The sequence below is a fragment of the Microcaecilia unicolor genome, chromosome 2, assembly GCF_901765095.1.
Source record: "Microcaecilia unicolor chromosome 2, aMicUni1.1, whole genome shotgun sequence".
In the NCBI taxonomy this organism is placed as follows: Eukaryota; Metazoa; Chordata; class Amphibia; order Gymnophiona; family Siphonopidae; genus Microcaecilia; species Microcaecilia unicolor.
Genome location: NC_044032.1, coordinates 645,077,915 through 645,096,303, shown reverse-complemented (window position 1 = coordinate 645,096,303; position 18,389 = coordinate 645,077,915). Strand labels below are relative to the sequence as shown.

The 18,389-nt window shown below is 48.5% G+C and overlaps 1 protein-coding gene across 1 annotated transcript in view; it reads left to right on the top strand.

Annotated features, from left to right (window-relative positions):
- The window catches only part of SLC25A31 (solute carrier family 25 member 31), a 98,870-nt gene that overhangs the window by 62,788 nt on the left and 17,693 nt on the right, over positions 1-18,389 (top strand). The window contains exon 4 of the mRNA XM_030191754.1: positions 1,203-1,357. Within this exon, the coding sequence (XP_030047614.1) occupies positions 1,203-1,357 (155 nt within the window). The remainder of the gene's footprint in view (positions 1-1,202; positions 1,358-18,389) is intronic.

The following is an 18,389-nucleotide window of genomic DNA, read 5'->3' as shown; positions in this document are numbered from 1 at the left end:
AGGCTGATGCAGTGCAGCTTACACTTCCATGGGAACCCTGCAAAACTGCTTCCATCTCCGCGGGAACCCCTCAGGACCTGCTTCCATCCGCGCGGGAACCCTGCAGAACTGCTTCCATCCCCATGGGAACCCCGCAGAACTGCTTCTGTCCCTGCGGGAATCCCGTGAACCCCATTCCCGTGCAGCTCTCTACCTGGCACTTAATATCGGGGAATAATTTAGCTGGTGACAATCAGCATTTAAAGAAACACTGACAGCCGCTTGCTGAATATCAGGGGGAATGTCTTTTTAACATTTTTATCCACTTGTCAAGTTTCATCCCATCCCGTTAAATTTTCCATGCTACAGCAGCTGGAACTCCTGATCCCATAGAAATGTAGTGGGCCTTTTTTTTTTTTTTTTTTCAGAAGGGGCTAGTATCTTTCGAACTCCCAGGTCCAATTTTGCCCAGTTTTGAACTTGATCTGTCTTTGTACTGGTTTTTTTTTCAGTTTGGCAAGTTTAATCCTATTCTGTTGGAATGGTATTGAAGTTATTTTGCTTCTAGACAGACAGACAGACAGACATTCTTGGCCTCTTTCCTATAATTCTTTCCAATTTTTCATGGGTTGGAAAGAATAATATAAGGGCTGGTTAAGTTTTCGGAATTTTTTCCTAAGTTTTTTATTTTCCCTTTGTTCTTTTGTTCACATATTGTGTGTGCAGTGGATTAGCCTCTCTTGTTTTTGTTTTTTACACCAAAATTAATATATTTGGATTTATTATTTGCCTTTTCTAAATCCAGGCTCAAGGTCAGTTACATCTTCAGATACGTGAGTTATTTCCCTATGCAAGTTGGCTTAATATCATGTTATACTTGGAGGCAGTTGAGGGTTAAATGAGTCACCCAAGGTGGCAAAGAATGTCAGTGGGAGAAGCAGGATTTAAACTCGATTCTCTGGTTCTTAACCGACTCTTGAACCACCAAGGAACACCTCCACTCCAAAATAATAATCTAGTAAGAATGTAAGTGAATTTTTGAATGAAATAATATAAAGATACATCAGATAAATTAGAGAGGTGAACCTAAAATCAGAATAAAAAGAAAAGGCAGGCTTGCTAACTGATTTTTTTATGTATAACAGATCCTAAAATAGTTTTGTATTTGTATATTCCACTGAAAACAATGCAATATTCTACAATAAATACTTGTTTCATTTTAGGTCCAGAAGAACGACAGTTTAAAGGCTTGGGTGACTGTATTGTTAGAATTGCCAGGTCGGATGGGCCCCGTGGTTTATATCAGGGATTTGGTGTTTCGGTGCAAGGAATCATTGTGTATCGAGCGTCTTACTTTGGATGTTATGACACCATAAAGGTAACGTTACTAAAATATTTGAAGTTTTTTTTATGGCTGCTCCCTTACAGGAAGGTCACATGCTAAAAAAATAAACTTGCCTAACAAAACTACAGTGAAGCCTCGGTTTTCGTCGATAATCCGTCTGAAAACAATCGGCGAAATCCAAAACCAATGAAAACCAAGGCAATTAATGAGGACGCCCAAAATCAGGAGAAGGACGTCCATCTTCCGATACAAATTGGGAGATGGACTTCCTTCTTTTTCGACAAAATCCGAGGCAACCAACGAAAACCGAGACAAATTTCTCGTCGAAAAAATCAACAAAATCCAAAACCGACGAAAACCGAGGTACTACTGTACTGTGTTATGTAAAAATTTTAAATGATCATAAGTTATAGTACTCTTGGGGCAGTGTCTGCAAATGGGTTAGTTTTCCACATACTGTTGCATTTGTTATTCGTTTACAATAGAAGTCCAAAAATCTGGACTGCTCAGGAATCGGGTCAAGCCAGATTTTTGAACTTTCCAGATTCTCAGGCAGTACTTGTTACCCAGCAGCCAACCCCTCTATCAGGCCCCCAAGATCCCCCACCCCCATGGCTACGCCCCCTTCCTTCTCTCCTCTCCCTTCCTCCCTACATGGTCCAGTGTCTCCCCTGCCCCCAGCCCTTGCCCGCTTGTTCTTTGATACAAGTACCTTTCCTGAAGACTTCAGGAAAGGTACCTGTAACCATAGGCGTAGTTTGACTATTTCATTTGGGGGGCAAAGGAAGGGGCGGGGCATATTAGCATATTCATTTGCATATATGTATATGCAAATTATGCTAATATGGAGAAAGGAAGGAAGGGAGCAAAAGCTGGCATTTTTTTGGGGAATAACCATAACGAATATTTCTCCGAGGACAAGCAGGCTGCTTGTTCTCACTGATGGGTGACGTCCACGGCAGCCCCTCCAATCAGAAACTTCACTAGCAAAGGCCTTTGCTAGCTCTCGCGCGCCCATGCACACCGCGCATGCGCGGCCGTCTTCCCGCCCGAGCTGGCTCATGTTCGTCAGTCTTCTTTTGTCCGCGCTCGGGACGGTCGTGTTTTGCCGCCGTTTCGCACCCCTCAAGTTGACCCTCGCGCGTCTTCGCGATTTCGGTAAAAAAAAAAAAAAAAGACCTTGGTCTTTGTCCCTTCCCGTGTGTCCAGTTTGTTTTCCCGGCGTAAGTTTCCTTTCGCTTTCGGGGTAGGCCTTTTTTGTGGCCTCGGTACGGGTTTTTCTCTCTCCCTTATTTTTGGTGCCCTTCGTCACCATTGCGAATTTTGATTTCGCCTACGTGATTTTTCTGCCCATGTCATCGAAGTGTCCCAGCGGCTTCAAGAAGTGCACCCAGTGCACCCGGGTAATCTCACTCACTGATAGGCACGCGTCGTGTCTTCAGTGTCTGGGGGCTGGGCACCGCCTGCAGGCCTGCAGTCTTTGTGCTCTTTTACAGAAGAGGACTCAGGTAGCGAGATTGGCCCAGTGGAACGTGTTGTTCTCGGGCTCTTCGTCAACAGCAGCACCGGAGGCATCGAGTGCATCAACGTCGACAGCATCAAAGTCTTCGACCTCGGCATCGACGGCATCGAGGTTTCGACCCTCTGCATCGTCGGTACCGAGACATCGGAAGGCTGCGTCGGCGTCGGTGGTACCGGGACCTCCGCTGTTGCTGATGTCGTCGGACGGTGGTGCTTCGACTGGAGTGCAGGTGAGGGCTGTCCATTCCCCTGCTGGTGGCGATGAGCCTTCGGGTGGGTCTCCTCCTACCCTGAGGGCTCCTGCGGTACAGCCCCCTCGAGACCGACCTTCTTCGGCCTCGGCCCCGAGGAAGAGACGGTTGGATTCTACGTCCTCCTCGTCGGTACCGGGAAGCTCCGGTGACATGCTTCGTTTGAAGAAATCAAAGAAGCATCGACACCGGTCACCTTCCCGCATCGGTACCGAGAGCTCTGGGTCGCCGAGGGAGTCGGCACCCAGTAGGCATCGGCACCAGGAGGACCGCTTACCCTCTGTTCAGGAGGTGTCAATGCACTCCACCTTGGACAGCCCGGAACCGCCTCCACGCCCGGAACAGATTCTGACCTCGACGCCTGCATCGGCTTCCATGTCTTTCTCCACAGCCGCTCTGCATGAGAGTCTCCGGGCCGTTCTCCCAGAGATCCTGGGAGAGCTGTTGCGCCCTTCCCCTCCGGTACCGGGGGTGCTTGCGCCACCGGTACCGTCAAGTGAGGCACCGGCTGGCCCCTTGCCCGGGGTGAGGTCTCCGACATCGGTACCACTTGTGGTACCGACTGCGGTCGGCGGAGGGAGCTTCGCCAGTGCTGGCGAGGGAGTCTACCTCTCGACGCTCCCACCGTGGCCGTGTTTCCACGGAGTCGAGTCGGGCACGGCTTCAGACACAGATTCATGAAATTGTGTCTGATACCGATGGTGAGGCCTCGTGGGAGGAGGAGGACATCAGATATTTCTCTGACGAGGAGTCTGATGGCCTTCCTTCTGATCCCACTCCCTCCCCTGAAAGGCAGCTTTCTCCTCCCGAGAGTCTGTCTTTTGCGGCCTTTGTCCGGGAGATGTCTACAGCCATCCCCTTCCCGGTGGTCGTGGAGGATGAGCCCAGGGCTGAAATGTTTGAGCTCTTGGACTATCCTTCTCCACCTAAGGAAGCGTCCACAGTACCCATGCATCATGTCCTAAAAAAGACATTGCTACTGGACCAAGCCTCTAACTAATCCCCACATTCCCAAGAAGATCGAGTCCCAGTACCGGATCCGTGGGGACCCAGAGCTGATGCGCACTCAGTTTCCTCACGACTCTGGTGTGGTGGTTCTGGCCCTAAAGAAGGCTAAGAGTTCTAGGGAGCATGCTTCGGCGCCCCCGGGCAAGGACTCTAGAACCTTAGACTCCTTTGGGAGGAAGGCCTACCATTCTTCTATGCTCGTGGCCAAGATTCAGTCCTACCAGCTCTATACGAGCATCCATATGCGGAACAATGTGCGGCAGTTGGCGGGCTTGGTGGACAAGCTCCCTCCTGAGCAAGCCAAGCCGTTTCAGGAGGTGGTCAGGCAGCTGAAGGCGTGCAGAAAATTCCTGGCCAGAGGGGTATATGATACCTTTGATGTTGCGTCTAGGGCCGCTGTTCAAGGTGTGGTGATGCGCAGACTCTCATGGCTGCGTGCCTCCGACCTGGAGAATAGGATCCAGCAGTGGATTGCGGACTCGCCTTGCCGAGCGGACAAAAGTTTTGGAGAGAAAGTCGAACAGGGATACCGCTTTCGACAAGTTCTTCCGCCGGCAGCCTTCAGCATCTACCTCCTCAGGTAGACGTTTTTATGGGGGAAGGAAGGCTGTTCTCTACTCTTCTGGTAAGCGTAGGTACAATCCTCCTTCTCAACAGCCTGCGGCCCAGGCTATGCCCCAGCGCGCTCACTCTCGTCAGCAGCGTGCGCCTCAGCAAGGCCCCACGGCTCCCCAGCAAAAGCAGTGGGCGAGCTTTTGACTGGCTCCAGCAGAGCATAGCCGACATCAACGTATCCGTGCCGGGCGATCTGCCGGTCGGGGGGAGGTTGAAAGTTTTTCACCAAAGGTGGCCTCTTGTAACCTCCGACCGTTGGGTTCTTCAAATAGTCCGGCAAGGATACACCTTCAATTTGGCCTCGAAGCCTCCAAATTGCCCACCCGGAGCTCAGTCCTACAGCTTCCAGCACAAGCAGGTACTTGCAGAGGAACTCTCCGCCCTTCTCAGCGCCAATGCGGTCGAGCCCGTGCCATCCGGGCAAGAAGGGCTGGGATTCTATTCCAGGTACTTCCTTGTGGAAAAGAAAACAGGGGGGATGCGTCCCATCCTAGACCTAAGGGCCCTGAACAAATATCTGGTAAAGGAAAAGTTCAGGATGCTTTCCCTGGGCATCCTTCTTCCCATGATTCAGGAAAACGACTGGCTATGCTCTCTGGACTTGAAGGACGCCTACACGCACATCCCGATACTGCCAGCTCACAGACAGTATCTGCGATTTCAGCTGGGCACCCGTCACTTCCAGTACTGTGTGCTACCCTTTGGGCTCGCCTGTGCGCCCAGAGTGTTCACGAAGTGCCTGGCTGTAGTAGCAGCGGCGCTTCGCAGACTGGGAGTGCATGTGTTCCCTTATCTCGACGATTGGCTGGTGAAGAACACATCCGAGGCAGGAGCTCTACAGTCCATGCAGATGACTATTCGCCTCCTGGAGCTACTGGGGTTTGTGATAAATTATCCAAAGTTCCACCTTCTCCCAGTGCAGAGACTAGAATTCATAGGAGCTCTGCTGGATTCTCGGACGGCTCGTGCCTATCTCCCAGAGACGTGAGCCAACAACTTGTTGTCCCTCGTCTCGCGGGTGCGAGCGTCCCAGCAGATCACAGCTCGGCAGATGTTGAGATTGCTGGGCCACATGGCCTCCACAGTTCATGTGACTCCCATGGCCCGCCTTCACAAGCGATCTGCTCAATGGACCCTAGCTTCCCAGTGGTTTCAGGCTGCGGGGGTTCTAGAAGACGTGATCCATCTGTCCACGAGTTATCTCAAATCCCTGTATTGGTGGACGATTTGGTCCAATTGACTCTGGGATGTCCTTTCCAAATTCCTCAGCCACAAAAAGTGCTGACTACGGATGCGTCTCTCCTGGGGTGAGGAGCTCATGTCGATGGGCTTCACACCCAGGGAAGCTGGTCCCTCCAGGAACGCGATCTGCAGATCAATCTCCTGGAGTTACGAGTGGTCTGGAACGCTCTGAAGGCTTTCAGAGATCGGCTGTCCCACCAAATTATCCAAATTCAGACAGACAACCAGGTTGCCATGTATTACATCAACAAGCAGGGGGGCACCGGATCTCGCCCCCTGTGTCAGGAAGCCGTCAGCATGTGGCTCTGGGCTCGCCGTCATGGCATGGTGCTCCAAGCCACTTATCTGGCAGGCGTAAACAACAGTCTGGCCGACAGGTTGAGCAGGATTATGCAACCTCACGAGTGGTCGCTCAGTTTCCGTGTAGTGCGACAGATCTTCCAAGTGTGGGGCACCCCGTTGGTAGATCTGTTTGCATCTCGAGCCAACCACAAAGTCCCTCAGTTCTGTTCCAGGCTTCAGGCCCACGGCAGACTGGCATCGGATGCCTTCCTCCTGGATTGGGGGGAAGGTCTGCTGTATGCTTATCCTCCCATACCTCTGGTCGGGAAGACTTTATTGAAACTCAAGCAAGATTGAGGCACCATGATTCTGATCGCTCCCTTTTGGCCGCGTCAGATCTGGTTCCCTCTTCTTCTGGAGTTATCCTCCGAAGAACCGTGGAGATTGGAGTGTTTTCCGACCCTCATCACACAGGACGAAGGGGCGCTTCTGCATCCCAACCTCCAGTCTCTGGCTCTCACGGCCTGGATGTTGAGAGCATAGACTTTGCCTCTTTGGGTCTGTCAGAGGGTGTCTCCCGCATCTTGCTTGCTTCCAGGAAAGATTCCACTAAGAGGAGTTACTTCTTTCTATGGAGGAGGTTTGCCGTCTGGTGTGACAGCAAGGCCCTAGATCCTCGTTCTTGTCCTACACAGACCCTGCTTGAATACCTTCTGCACTTGTCTGAGTCTGGTCTCAAGACCAACTCTGTAAGGGTTCACCTTAGCGCTATCAGTGCATACCATTACCGTGTGGAAGGTAAGCCGATCTCAGGACAGCCTTTAGTTGTTCGCTTCATGAGAGGTTTGCTTTTGTCAAAGCCCCCTGTCAAACCTTCTACAGTGTCATGGGATCTCAATGTCGTTCTCACCCAGCTGATGAAACCTCCTTTTGAGCCACTGAACTCCTGCCATCTGAAGTACTTGACCTGGAAGGTCATTTTCTTGGTGGCAGTTACTTCAGCTCGTAGAGTCAGTGAGCTTCAGGCCCTGGTAGCCCAGGCCCCTTACACCAAATTTCATCATAACAGAGTAGTCCTCTGCACTCACCCTAAGTTCTTGCCAAAGGTTGTGTCGGAGTTCCATCTGAACCAGTCAATTGTCTTGCCAACATTCTTTCCCCGTCCTCATTCCTGCCCTGCTGAACGTCAGCTGCACACATTGGACTGCAAGAGAGCATTGGCCTTCTATCTGGAGCGGACACAGCCCAACAGACAGTCCGCCCAATTGTTTGTTTCTTTTGATCCCAACAGGAGGGGAGTGGCTGTGCGGAAACGCACCATATCCAATTGGCTAGCAGATTGCATTTCCTTCACTTATGCCCAGGCTGGGCTGGCTCTTGAGGGTCATGTCACGGCTCATAATGTTAGAGCCATGGCAGCGTCGGTAGCCCACTTGAAGTCAGCCACTATTGAAGAGATTTGCAAAGCTGCGACGTGGTCATCTGTCCACACATTCACATCTCATTACTGCCTGCAGCAGGATACCCGACGCGACAGTCAGTTCGGGCAGTCAGTACTTCAGAATCTGTTCGGGGTTTAGAATCCAACTCCACCCCCCTAGGCCCATGTTTATTCTGTTCCAGGCTACACTCTCAGTTAGTTGGATAAGTTGTTAGGTCAATCTCAGTTATGTCCTCGCCGTTGAGAGGCCCAATTGACCATGTTTGTTGTTTTGAGTGAGCCTGGGGGCTAGGGATACCCCATCAGTGAGAACAAGCAGCCTGCTTGTCCTCGGAGAAAGCGAATGCTACATACCTGTAGAAGGTATTCTCCGAGAACAGCAGGCTGATTGTTCTCACAAACCCGCCCGCCTCCCCTTTGGAGTTGTGTCTTCCCTTGTCTTTGTCTTGCTACATATGGGACTGACGAACACGAGCCGGTTCGGGCGGGAAGACGGCCGCGCATGCGCGGTGCGCATGGGCGCGCGAGGACTAACAAAGGCCTTTGCTAGTGAAGTTTCCGATTGGAGGGGCTGCCATGGACGTCACCCATCAGTGAGAACAATCAGCCTGCTGTCCTCGGAGAATACCTTCTACAGGTATGTAGCATTCGCTTTATGGCACTTCCTCTTGCCACTTACATATCTGAAAAAGGTCTTATCCCCCAATTTTAACGTATTAGCTATCTTTTCCTCCATTTTCCGCTTTGCTTTCCTGATAGCCTTTCCAGCTTCGCTTCACTTATTCAGGTATTCTCTCCTGTCTTCATCTTTCTGAGTCGTCTTATACCCTTACCTTTTCAGCTACTACATTCGAGTACCAGAGAGGCCTTCTTTTCCTCTTACTTTTATGTAATTTTCTAACATAAAGGTTAGTTGCCTTTAATATAGCTCCTTTCGGTCTTGTCCATTGCTGTTCTACATCCTTCAGCTGTTCCCATCGCGCTAACTGTTCCTTGAGAAATTCCCTCATCTTGGCAAAGTTAGTTCCTTTGAAATCCAGGACCTTCAATCTCGAATGAGCCTTCTCTTCTGTTTTAATATTGAACCATACCATACCATGATCACTAGATTTTTATTTATTTATTGCATTTGTATCCCACATTTTCCCACCTCTTTGCGGGCTCAGTGTGGCTTACAATAAGATATGAATAATGGAAATACATTTGTTACAACTTGGTTATGGGTTACATTGTACAAGTTATGCGAGACCATCGAAGTGTCGGTAGGAGTATAACAATGGGACATCAACATTGAAACATTGGAAAGAGACAGTGGGGAGCTTAAAGGGCAGTGTTAAGACACTAAGACATATGGTGCACATATTTATGTGAGTAAATGTATGATTGATGTGGTATTGTGGGGGATGAGGGTCAGAAGTTGATGTATGATGCATTGATGATCAGTGAGTGTAGACTCTATGTGTTTTGGCTCTTTCCATAAATTGTTTCAAACAGATGGGTCTTCAATAATTTGCGGAAGGAAACTTGTTCGTAAATCGTTCTTATGTTGCGCGGCAGTGTATTCCAAAGCTGCATGCTCATGTGAGAAAAGGTTGACGCGTGTAACGTCTTGTATTTCACGCCCTTGCAATTAGGGGAGTGGAGGTTGAGGTATGTTCGGGATGATCTACCTCAACCTCCACTTCCCTAATTGCAAGGGCGTGAAATACAAGACGTTACACGCGTCAACCTTTTCTCACATGCCCGTGGTCCGCTACCTTGACGTCAGAAACATACTCTCCATTCGTAAGCACCAGGTCCAGAATAGCTCCATCACGCGTCGGTTCCGTTACCCACTGCTAGAACAGTTCTTCCTGTAGGGAATCTAAGATCTCTTTGCTTCTAGAGGACCCCACAACCAGGACACCCCAATCAACATCCGGCATATTGAAGTCACCTATCAGTAGTACTTCCCCTTTCCTAGCTATCTTGTGGATGTCTTCAATTAAGTCCCTGTCCATTTCCTCCGACTGTGAGGGTGGTCTGTATTTCACTCCGATATAGATACCTTTTCCTTTCCCTTTTTCCAGTTTAACCCACAGCGCTTCTTCCATACCCCACATGTCCTGCAGTTCTGTCACTTGGATATCATTCTTAGCATATAATGCCACATCTCCACCCTTTTATCCTACTCTGTCCTTCCTGAATAGATTATTGCCAGGTATAGCAACATCCCAGTCATGGTTCTCCGGAAACCACGTCTCTGTGACCGCCACTAAATCCAAGTCCGCTTCCATCATTGTAGCCTCAAGATCTAGAAATTTGTTTCCCATACTACAAGCATTGGTATACAAGGCGGTCCAGATTTTACTCTTTTTTTCTCTTCTATAGAGGCATTAGATGTCCTACCTACCTTGGGGTTAATTATGGCTTTGTGGCCTTTTATACCCATCCCCATCAATTTTAGTTTAAAGCCCTCTTTAGTACTTTAGCCAGCCTGTTTCTGAAGACACTCCTTCCCTTCCTTGACAAATGGACACCATCACAGCTCAGTAGCTCTTGGAAAATCATCCCATGGTCTACGAAACCAAAGCCCTCTTGTCGGCACCAACCACACAGCGACGCATTTATCTCCAAGATACGAGCTTCTCTCATTCGACCTTTACCTTCGACAGGGAGGATCGATGAGAACACTTTACTAGTATTCCGCTCTTATCCAGAACGGAGTACAGTATAATGCACAAATCAAGCATGGTACCGGAAGTTTGGAGGATGGCAAATGTAAGGGTTCCAGATTTGAACTGGGAAAATATTGACCAGTAAGCCTGATGTCGGTGCCAAGATTATTATAAAGAACAAAATTACAGAACATATGCATAGGCATGGATTAATGAAACAAAGCCAGCATGGATTTAGTCAACGGAAATCTTGCCTCGCCAATCTGCTACATTTCTTTGAAGGGATGAATACACATGTGGATAAAGGCATTTGTCAAAGTAACTCATGAACAACTCCTGAGGAAATTGGAAAGTCATGGGATAGGAGGCAGTGACCTATTGTGGATTAAAAGCTGGTTAAAAGATAGAGAACAGAGAGTAGGGTTAAATAGTCAGTATTCTCAATGGAGAAGGGTAGATAGTGAGGTTACATAGTAGATGACGGGTCTGTGCTGGGACCACTGCTTTTTAACATATTTATTATTTCTTAGCATCAGCAGCAGGTGAATCCAGGAACTAGTGGGTTGTGTTCGTCTACCAGCAGTTGGAGATAGAGATCATTGACTTTAAGCCCAGTGATATAGGACGGATAGCTCCTCCTAAAGCCAGTATTTCTCTATTTCCAGCTCCTCTGGCTCCTGGATTCCTCTGTTAGGGGTGCTCCTGGCCTAGGTCTCCTGGGCAGTTGAGCATGGGGGTGTCCTGGCTGTGTGGTGCCGGCTTTAGGCGGTATACCTGGTCACCACAGGTCCCTCCCCCACACCAGGTTTCCCCCTGCCTCTGTTTGTTTCGGTGGACTGCCTCTCCCTCTGCTCCGTTCCACTCGGGCTAATTTGGGTCCGCAGGGTAGGAAGCTCCATTTTCCCCAGATTTTGTTTTGTTCCTTCATCAAGCTTACCTGAATAACCTGACTCACTTCATATTCTTATTTTATTACATTCATTTGTTGTAGAGCCTCTCCTATCCCTTTGATGATGTGACCTGGACATTTTGCTGTCTACTAATAGCCCTCTTAGGTTTCTGATATTGTGTAGATTTAGCATAAAGATAGATTGGCCCTCTCCTATAATCAGCCTCATCTCTTTGAAATTTTATAATTTTAGTTTCTTTAATTTCCTATTTAAACTTCTCTAAATGTTTATTAATACCATTCATAACTGAATCAAAATTTTGATCTTCTTTTCTTTCAAAAATCAGTCACAGCTCATTACAGTTTTTGTTTGAAGTCTCTGCCAATAAAATCATTAAGGGCTTCTTTTACAAAGCCATGCTAGTGATTTCCACGTGGCAAATAAGAGGAAGCCCATAGAAATTGAATGGGCTTCCTCTCATTTGCCACACCGGGAATCGCTAGTGCGACTTAGTAAAAGAGTCCCTAAGTCAAGTGAACATTTGTCTAAAAGCGCACCATTGATCTAAAAAAGTTTGATTGTCTAAAAACATAGTTGGTGCTTTGTTGATCCGCAGACCTCTTGTAATTCTTTTGGCATGGCAATACCTCAGTAGCCCTATGAAATGCAAATCATTGTGAATAATGTCCTTTTTTCAACCATATGGTGTCAGACCACTTAACCACCAAAGTTACATGGATAGAGGTGTCTGCCACTTCTTCAGAGGTAGCAGATCCTTGTTGAAGCCATTGTAATCATTCTTCAGTAAAACTGAGGACATTGTCCTATGATTGGAAAGCCATCGTTCAGTTCCGGAAACACAATACAGTGCAGGAAAAAGCAGAAACCTCATGTAGACTGAAGCACAGTAAACAAGGAGTGGGGGTGAATGAGGATTTCCACACAAAACCAGGGAGATCACAAGGAATGCAACAAGATTTATTCAACAAACACCATCACACAAAGGACCTGACACGGCCTGTGGATGGAGAGGGGTAGATATTGATTCCATGTTGTTATATGAAGAGCAGAAGTTGATCTTCCAATTACATTCACACACCCCACTGGTTTGAATTGTGAAATAGATTTTAGTCCATTTTTTAAAGGAATTGTTTCAATTTTTTGTTTTATCTGTTTTATTTTATTAATTTCATATAGTCATACAATTTGTTTGTTAGTTTCTCTTATTCTCCCTCTGTTTCCCTTCTAGTTTTTCCTCTTTTTTTCTTTGTTCACTCCTTTTCTTTTTTTCTCTTTTTTTACCCTTCTCTTTTCTTTATTCCTTTCACTTCCCTTTCCTTCTCATTCTCCTCTTCCTTGCTGTTTTTCCATTTTCTTTATTTCTTCCTTTCCCTCCCTTCTCCCCCTTTTCCCTTTCTCTTTTCCCCTTTCCCTTTTGCTTTTTCTTATTTTTTTTTTTCTTTTTTCCTTTCTTCCCCTTTTTTCTTCTCCTTTCCCTCCCCTGTCCTTCCCTTTTCCTTTCCCCTCCCCCTTCTTTCCGTCCCCTTGTTCCCTTTGCTTTCCTGTTCCCCTTCTTTCCCCTCCTCCTTCCCTCTTTTGCCTTCCCCCTCTTCCCTTTTGCTTCCCTTTTTTCCTTTCTCTACCCTTCCCCCCTTTTTCTTCTCTTCTTTCTTTATCTTTTTTTTCCTTTTTTTGCCTCCTCTTCGTTTTCTTTTCTTCCTCTGTTCCCCTTCTTTCCTTGTTTCTTTTCACTTTACTTGCCCCTTTTTTCCCACTATTTTCTTCTCCTCTTTCTTTCCTGTTTTTTCCCTTTTTTCTGTCTTATTTTCATTTTTATTCATCTTATTATATTGGGTTTCTGAAGTTTATTCCCTCTTGCACATACATTTGATTTTGTTCATAACACACATTACCTTTTATCCACAGCTTTTCAAACAGTGTTTTCTCTCTGCCGTGTTCTGAATATATGAATATTCAATCTGTTTTGCATAATTGGTACTTTTATTTTTGAGGTTTTTTTTCTTTTATTTTTTTTAGATTTTTTCCAAGCTGGTTGTTTTAGTTGTTCTTTAGCCAGCGGTTTTGGGGGGGGGGTTTCCATTTTTTTAATCACATATTTTTTTCAACCGTTCATCTCACAGTGAGGCTCTGTAGTACCTATATAATCCCATGACAGCCAGTGATAAGGTTTCTCCCGTGGCTGTATGCTGGTGATTCCACTTTAAACAACAGTATTTTCTGGTTTCTGTTTTGCAGCAACGCTTTTGAATTCCGGTATGTACATAAAAGTTTTTGGCACATACAGACAGCCACTGTTTTTTTATGACGCTGTCTTCATTTTCTGCCTCGTTGTGTTGTTTGGAGCTATTCTACGAGGACAAGCAGGCTGCTTGTTCTCACACTTGGGTCGACGTCAGCCCAGGATCGGAAGTTTTCCTATCAAAAATCTTCCAGAGTCTTCTGGCGCGTGAGTAGCGCGCACCGGTTTCCCGCCCGTCGCCTGAGTAAAGACCTCAGTTATCTTTTCTCCGCGTCTGAGGTGACACGGTTTTTTCGCTGTGTTACCTTTCAGTCCAGGAAAGAGTCTGCGCGTTACTGCTTCTCTTTCTTTTTGTTTCTCATTTCTACAAAATTAAACAAAAATAATAATAATAATTGCTTTACCCTTATTTCTCTTAGTTTTCTCATTGTTTTCTTTCTTTTTGCCGCAGCCATCTTTTAGGCTGCGGCCAGGTTTTGTTTTCCCTTTTTGTGCCTTTTTAATTGGTACGATCGCGTCCGTTTTTCCGTCCATGTCATCGAGGACACCCAGCGACTTCAAGCGTTCTGCTCGGTGCAACCAGACCATCTCGGGTACCGACCCCCACGCGTGGTGTCTCTAGTGCCTTGGGCCCGATCATCTACCAGCTGCTTGTATGCTGTGTCCTTTGATGAAGAAATGGACCCAATTGTCTCGGGAGGCACAACGAGAAAAACGTTTTGCTGATCGGTCCGGTCCTTCGACGTCTGCATTGGTATCAAGGTTGGCAGCATCGACGTCAAGGGAAGCATCGACTTCGAGAGCACAGGTAATGGCTGCCGAACGACTGCATCAAGTGGGTCTCCACCTGTCTCAAGGCCTACTGCTATCCAGGCCCCACATGACCGACCTTCGTCGGACCCGACCCCGAGGAGGCGTAAGGATTCCACGTCCTCCTCTTCGGTACCGAGGAGTCTCGATGACGGGCGTTGAGCGAAGGCTAAGAAGCACCATCATCAATCTCCTTCCATGCGCAGTATCGAGAGCTCCGGGGAGCCGAGGGATTCGGCATCCGAGAAGCGTCGGCGCCAGGAGTACCGCTCACCCTCTATACAGGAGGTGCTGATGCATCTGTCTTCTGGCAGCCTGGTACCGGCTCTTGAGCCCCCACAGATTTTGCCACTGGCCCCGCAGCCTTTTCCGATGGAGGCTCTCGACGAGCGCATCATGGCCCTTCTTCCAGAGCTTCTGGATGGATAGCTGCGCCAGTCTACTTCGGTGCCAGGGGTGCTTGCGCCTCCTGCACCATCTGTTGAAGCGGCATCTGGTCCTTCGCTTGTGTTGAGGTCCCCGACCTCGGGGCTGCTTACGGCATTGGCATCGGCTGCCACCCAGGTCGACTCTCCTTCAACGTCGGCGGAGGAAGCTTCACCACAGTTCAAGCAGGGGTCAACTTCTCGACATCCCCCTCGAGGTCATCGTTCCTCGATGTCGAGACGGGTTCGGGCTGCTTTTAGAGAGCTTTTGTCTGATACTGAGGATGAGTGTTCGTGGGAGGAAGAGGAATATCCCAGATACTTTTCTGAAGAAGAGTCCTATGGGGTCCCCTCTGATCCTACTCCGCCAATTGAAAGAAGGATGTCTCCACCTGAGAATCTTTCTTTTTCCTCCTTTGTTCGGGAAATGTCTAAGGATATTCCCTTCCCTATGGAGGTTGTGGATGAGCCAGGGCCGAGATGCTTGAGGTCTTGGATTATCCTTCTCCACCTACAGAGGTTGCAACGGCTCCTTTGCATAACACACTCAGGGAAGTTCTTATGCGAAACTGGTCATTCCCTCTCTCTAATCCAGTGGTCCCCAAAAAAGCTGAGTCCCAGTACAGAGTCCATGGAGAGCCGGTAATGGTGAAGTCTCAAGTACCTCACAATTCCATGGTGGTGGATTCTGCTCTCAAGAGAGCCAAGAGTACTAGAGACTGTGCCTCGGCGCCCCCAGGCCCTTGGACTCTTTTGGGAGGAAGAAGTATCAGGCCGCTATGCTCGCAGCCAAAATTCAGACATACCAGCTCTACACGAGCATCCACTTGCTGAACTTGGTGAGGCAACTGTCTAGTTTGGTCGAAGCGCTTCCTCCAAAGCTCACTGAACCTTTTCACCAGGTGGTCAGGCAGCAGAAGGCGTGTCGAAAATTCCTGGCCAGGGGTACGTGCGACACTTTTGATGTGACATCCAGAATAGCCGCTTAAGGTATAGTGATGCGCAGACTCTCATGGCTGCATGTCTCTGACCTGGATCATAAGATCCAGCAGCGAATGGCGGATGTTCCTTGCCGGGGGGATAATCTTTTTGAGGAAAAAGTAGAGGATATGGTCGATCAGATCAAAAAGCACAATGATGCTATGGATTCTCTCTCCCGCCGGGCATCTTCTGCTACCACCTCATCCAGGAGGTTTTTTGGAGGAAAGAGGAGTGCTCCCTATTCCTATAATAGGCGTAGGTGTCACGGTAGTGCCCAGGTTCCTTGCTCTCAGTCACCTCGTCCCCCGGTGGTTAGACCTTGTGGCTGCTTTGAAATGATGGCTTACCGTTTCCCATGTTCCAGAAGATATATTGGTCCAGTCCGGATCTTCCAGCCTTCCAGATTGTTTTGGGAGTTTTTTGGAACTAAGCAGTACCCATACCTGGTGAACTCCCTTGTATGCTGCCTTTATTAACCACCTGGGAAGGTCTCTAGTTTGCCTTGCAGCAGAGGTCCTCAGAGGAGTTTCATTTGGTGAGAGTTTGTTGCAGTGCTGCTGTGCTATTTCCTGATTGTGGCTTTGACCCTGCTTGTCTCCTGGTTATTCTTCTGTCTGCTGCCCGTCCAGACCCGGCTTGTTTTCTGGTTTTTCTGCTGCTTGCTGCCTGCCTGGAATCCCGGTGTGTTTTCTGGAAGTTCCTGCTGTTCGCCAGCCGGCTGCTGGTCCTGCAGTCCTTCCTTGCCCAGTAAGTCCTGCCGGCCACCTGCAGCCAGGAGCTCAACTCCTGGTGAAAAGCGGCCAGGTGCAGGTGAAGTTTGGGCTGAATTCCTGTCCTGCTTGCTCCAGCTTGCTTTGCCTCGGCTGCAGTCCTTGCCTGGTAGTTCCAGTCCTGAAGTTGCTGGTACATCTGTTCTGCCTTGTCTGTGTTGGGGTGATTCCTCCTGCCTCTGCCGCCCTTCGGCAGTGGCCCAAGGGCTCACTAACCCCGAGGTTCCATGAGAAGCGTGACAGATTGCAAGGCCATGAGCTCGGAGGGATCAGTCATCATGCAGGCGCTGCAGGAGCATACTAATGCCCTCCACACCCTGGGGTCACGGATGGATCAGCTCAAGAGACTTATGTTGGCATCCCTAAAGACAACAGCGGATGCTTCAGGTTCAGGTCCAGCATCAGCAAGAGCTCCGGCCACGCCAGGGATCTGTCTGGAATCACCACCTATATATGACGGCAGTCCCAAAGACTGTAGAGGTTTTCTCAACCAGTGTGAAATAATCTTTGAGCTCTAGTCCCAAGATTTCCCCACTGAGAGAATCCGGATAGTTTACGTTATGTCTCTGTTGTCCGGTCAAGCATTAGCTTGGGTGTCCCCTCTTTGGGAGAAGGACAGTCCGATGCTTCATGATCTCCAGGGATTCCTGGATCAATTTAAACAAGTTTTGAAGAGCCTGGGAAGGTTACTTCCACAACTTCTGCACTCTTGAGACTCAAGCAAGGAACATAGCCCCTGGGTGACTATGCGATCAGGTTCCGCACCTTGGCTTCTGAATTAGCCTGGAACAAGGAAAGTCTGATTGTGACCTTTTAGCAAAGATTGGCATTGCAAATTAAGGATGAGCTGGCTGGATGTGAACTTCCCACCAGGTTGGATGAGCTAATCAAGATTTGTAATATGATTGATATTCGATTCCAGGAGCGTGGCCGAGAACGGCATTCCATAGAAAAGATAGGTATTAAGACACCTAGCCATCAAGTGTTACCACAGACTCCTCGTCCGCAGGAGGTTCCCCCTCAACCACCAGTAGAACCCATGCAACTAGGTCATACTCCTCTCACGATTCAAGAGAAACAGAGGCGGCAGACCCTCAATCTTTGCCTATATTGTGGTGAAACGGGACACTACGCGGTCAACTGTCCACAGAAACCCAGATCCTTGGGACCAAGTCTGACTGCAGGCACAGTAATCTGTCAATCTTCTGACCTTCTGTGTACCCAGTTCTTAATGTCAGCAGTGCTTGACCTAGGTCACAGACAGGAGCATACTGAGGTCTTCCTGGACTCTGGGGTGGGTGGAAGCTTTATAGCCGCGTCTCTAGTCCATCGACTTAACATTCCGACACAAGAATTACCTAAGACCTTCCCGCTCTTTTCAGTGTATGGAAGCATTCAAGGATATGTAAACACTCAAACGGTTCCCGTGAGCTTATGGATTGGCGATCACAGGGAGGACATCTCTCTATATGTCCTTCCCTCAGCAGTGCAGACCATTGTATTGGGTCTTCCATGGCTACAGACACAATCTGATCCTGGACTGGGGAAAGGGTGAGATATTGGACTGGGGCGAGTCATGCAGAAAACTTTGTTTTATCCCTGACACCGATAGTGTGGTCGGTGAACAGCCGGACCAAGACTCAGATGCATGGACGGATATTAGTGACTCCCAGGACTCTAAGACTTTTACGAGGGGGCTGACCTGCGCATGTGCGTTGCCCAAGATCAGCCAGTGCCAAGCAGAATCCAGTAATGTGCCCAGGCTCCAGAGTCCGGCCAACAAGGGTTCTAGGACAACTCCTTGGGACCGGGGGTCCCGCACCTTACATACGAAGCCGACCCCAGGTCCTAAGCTTCAGGACAATCCTGAGTTCCGGAGAGCTAAGAATCGGAAGTCTAGCCCGTAGCTCTA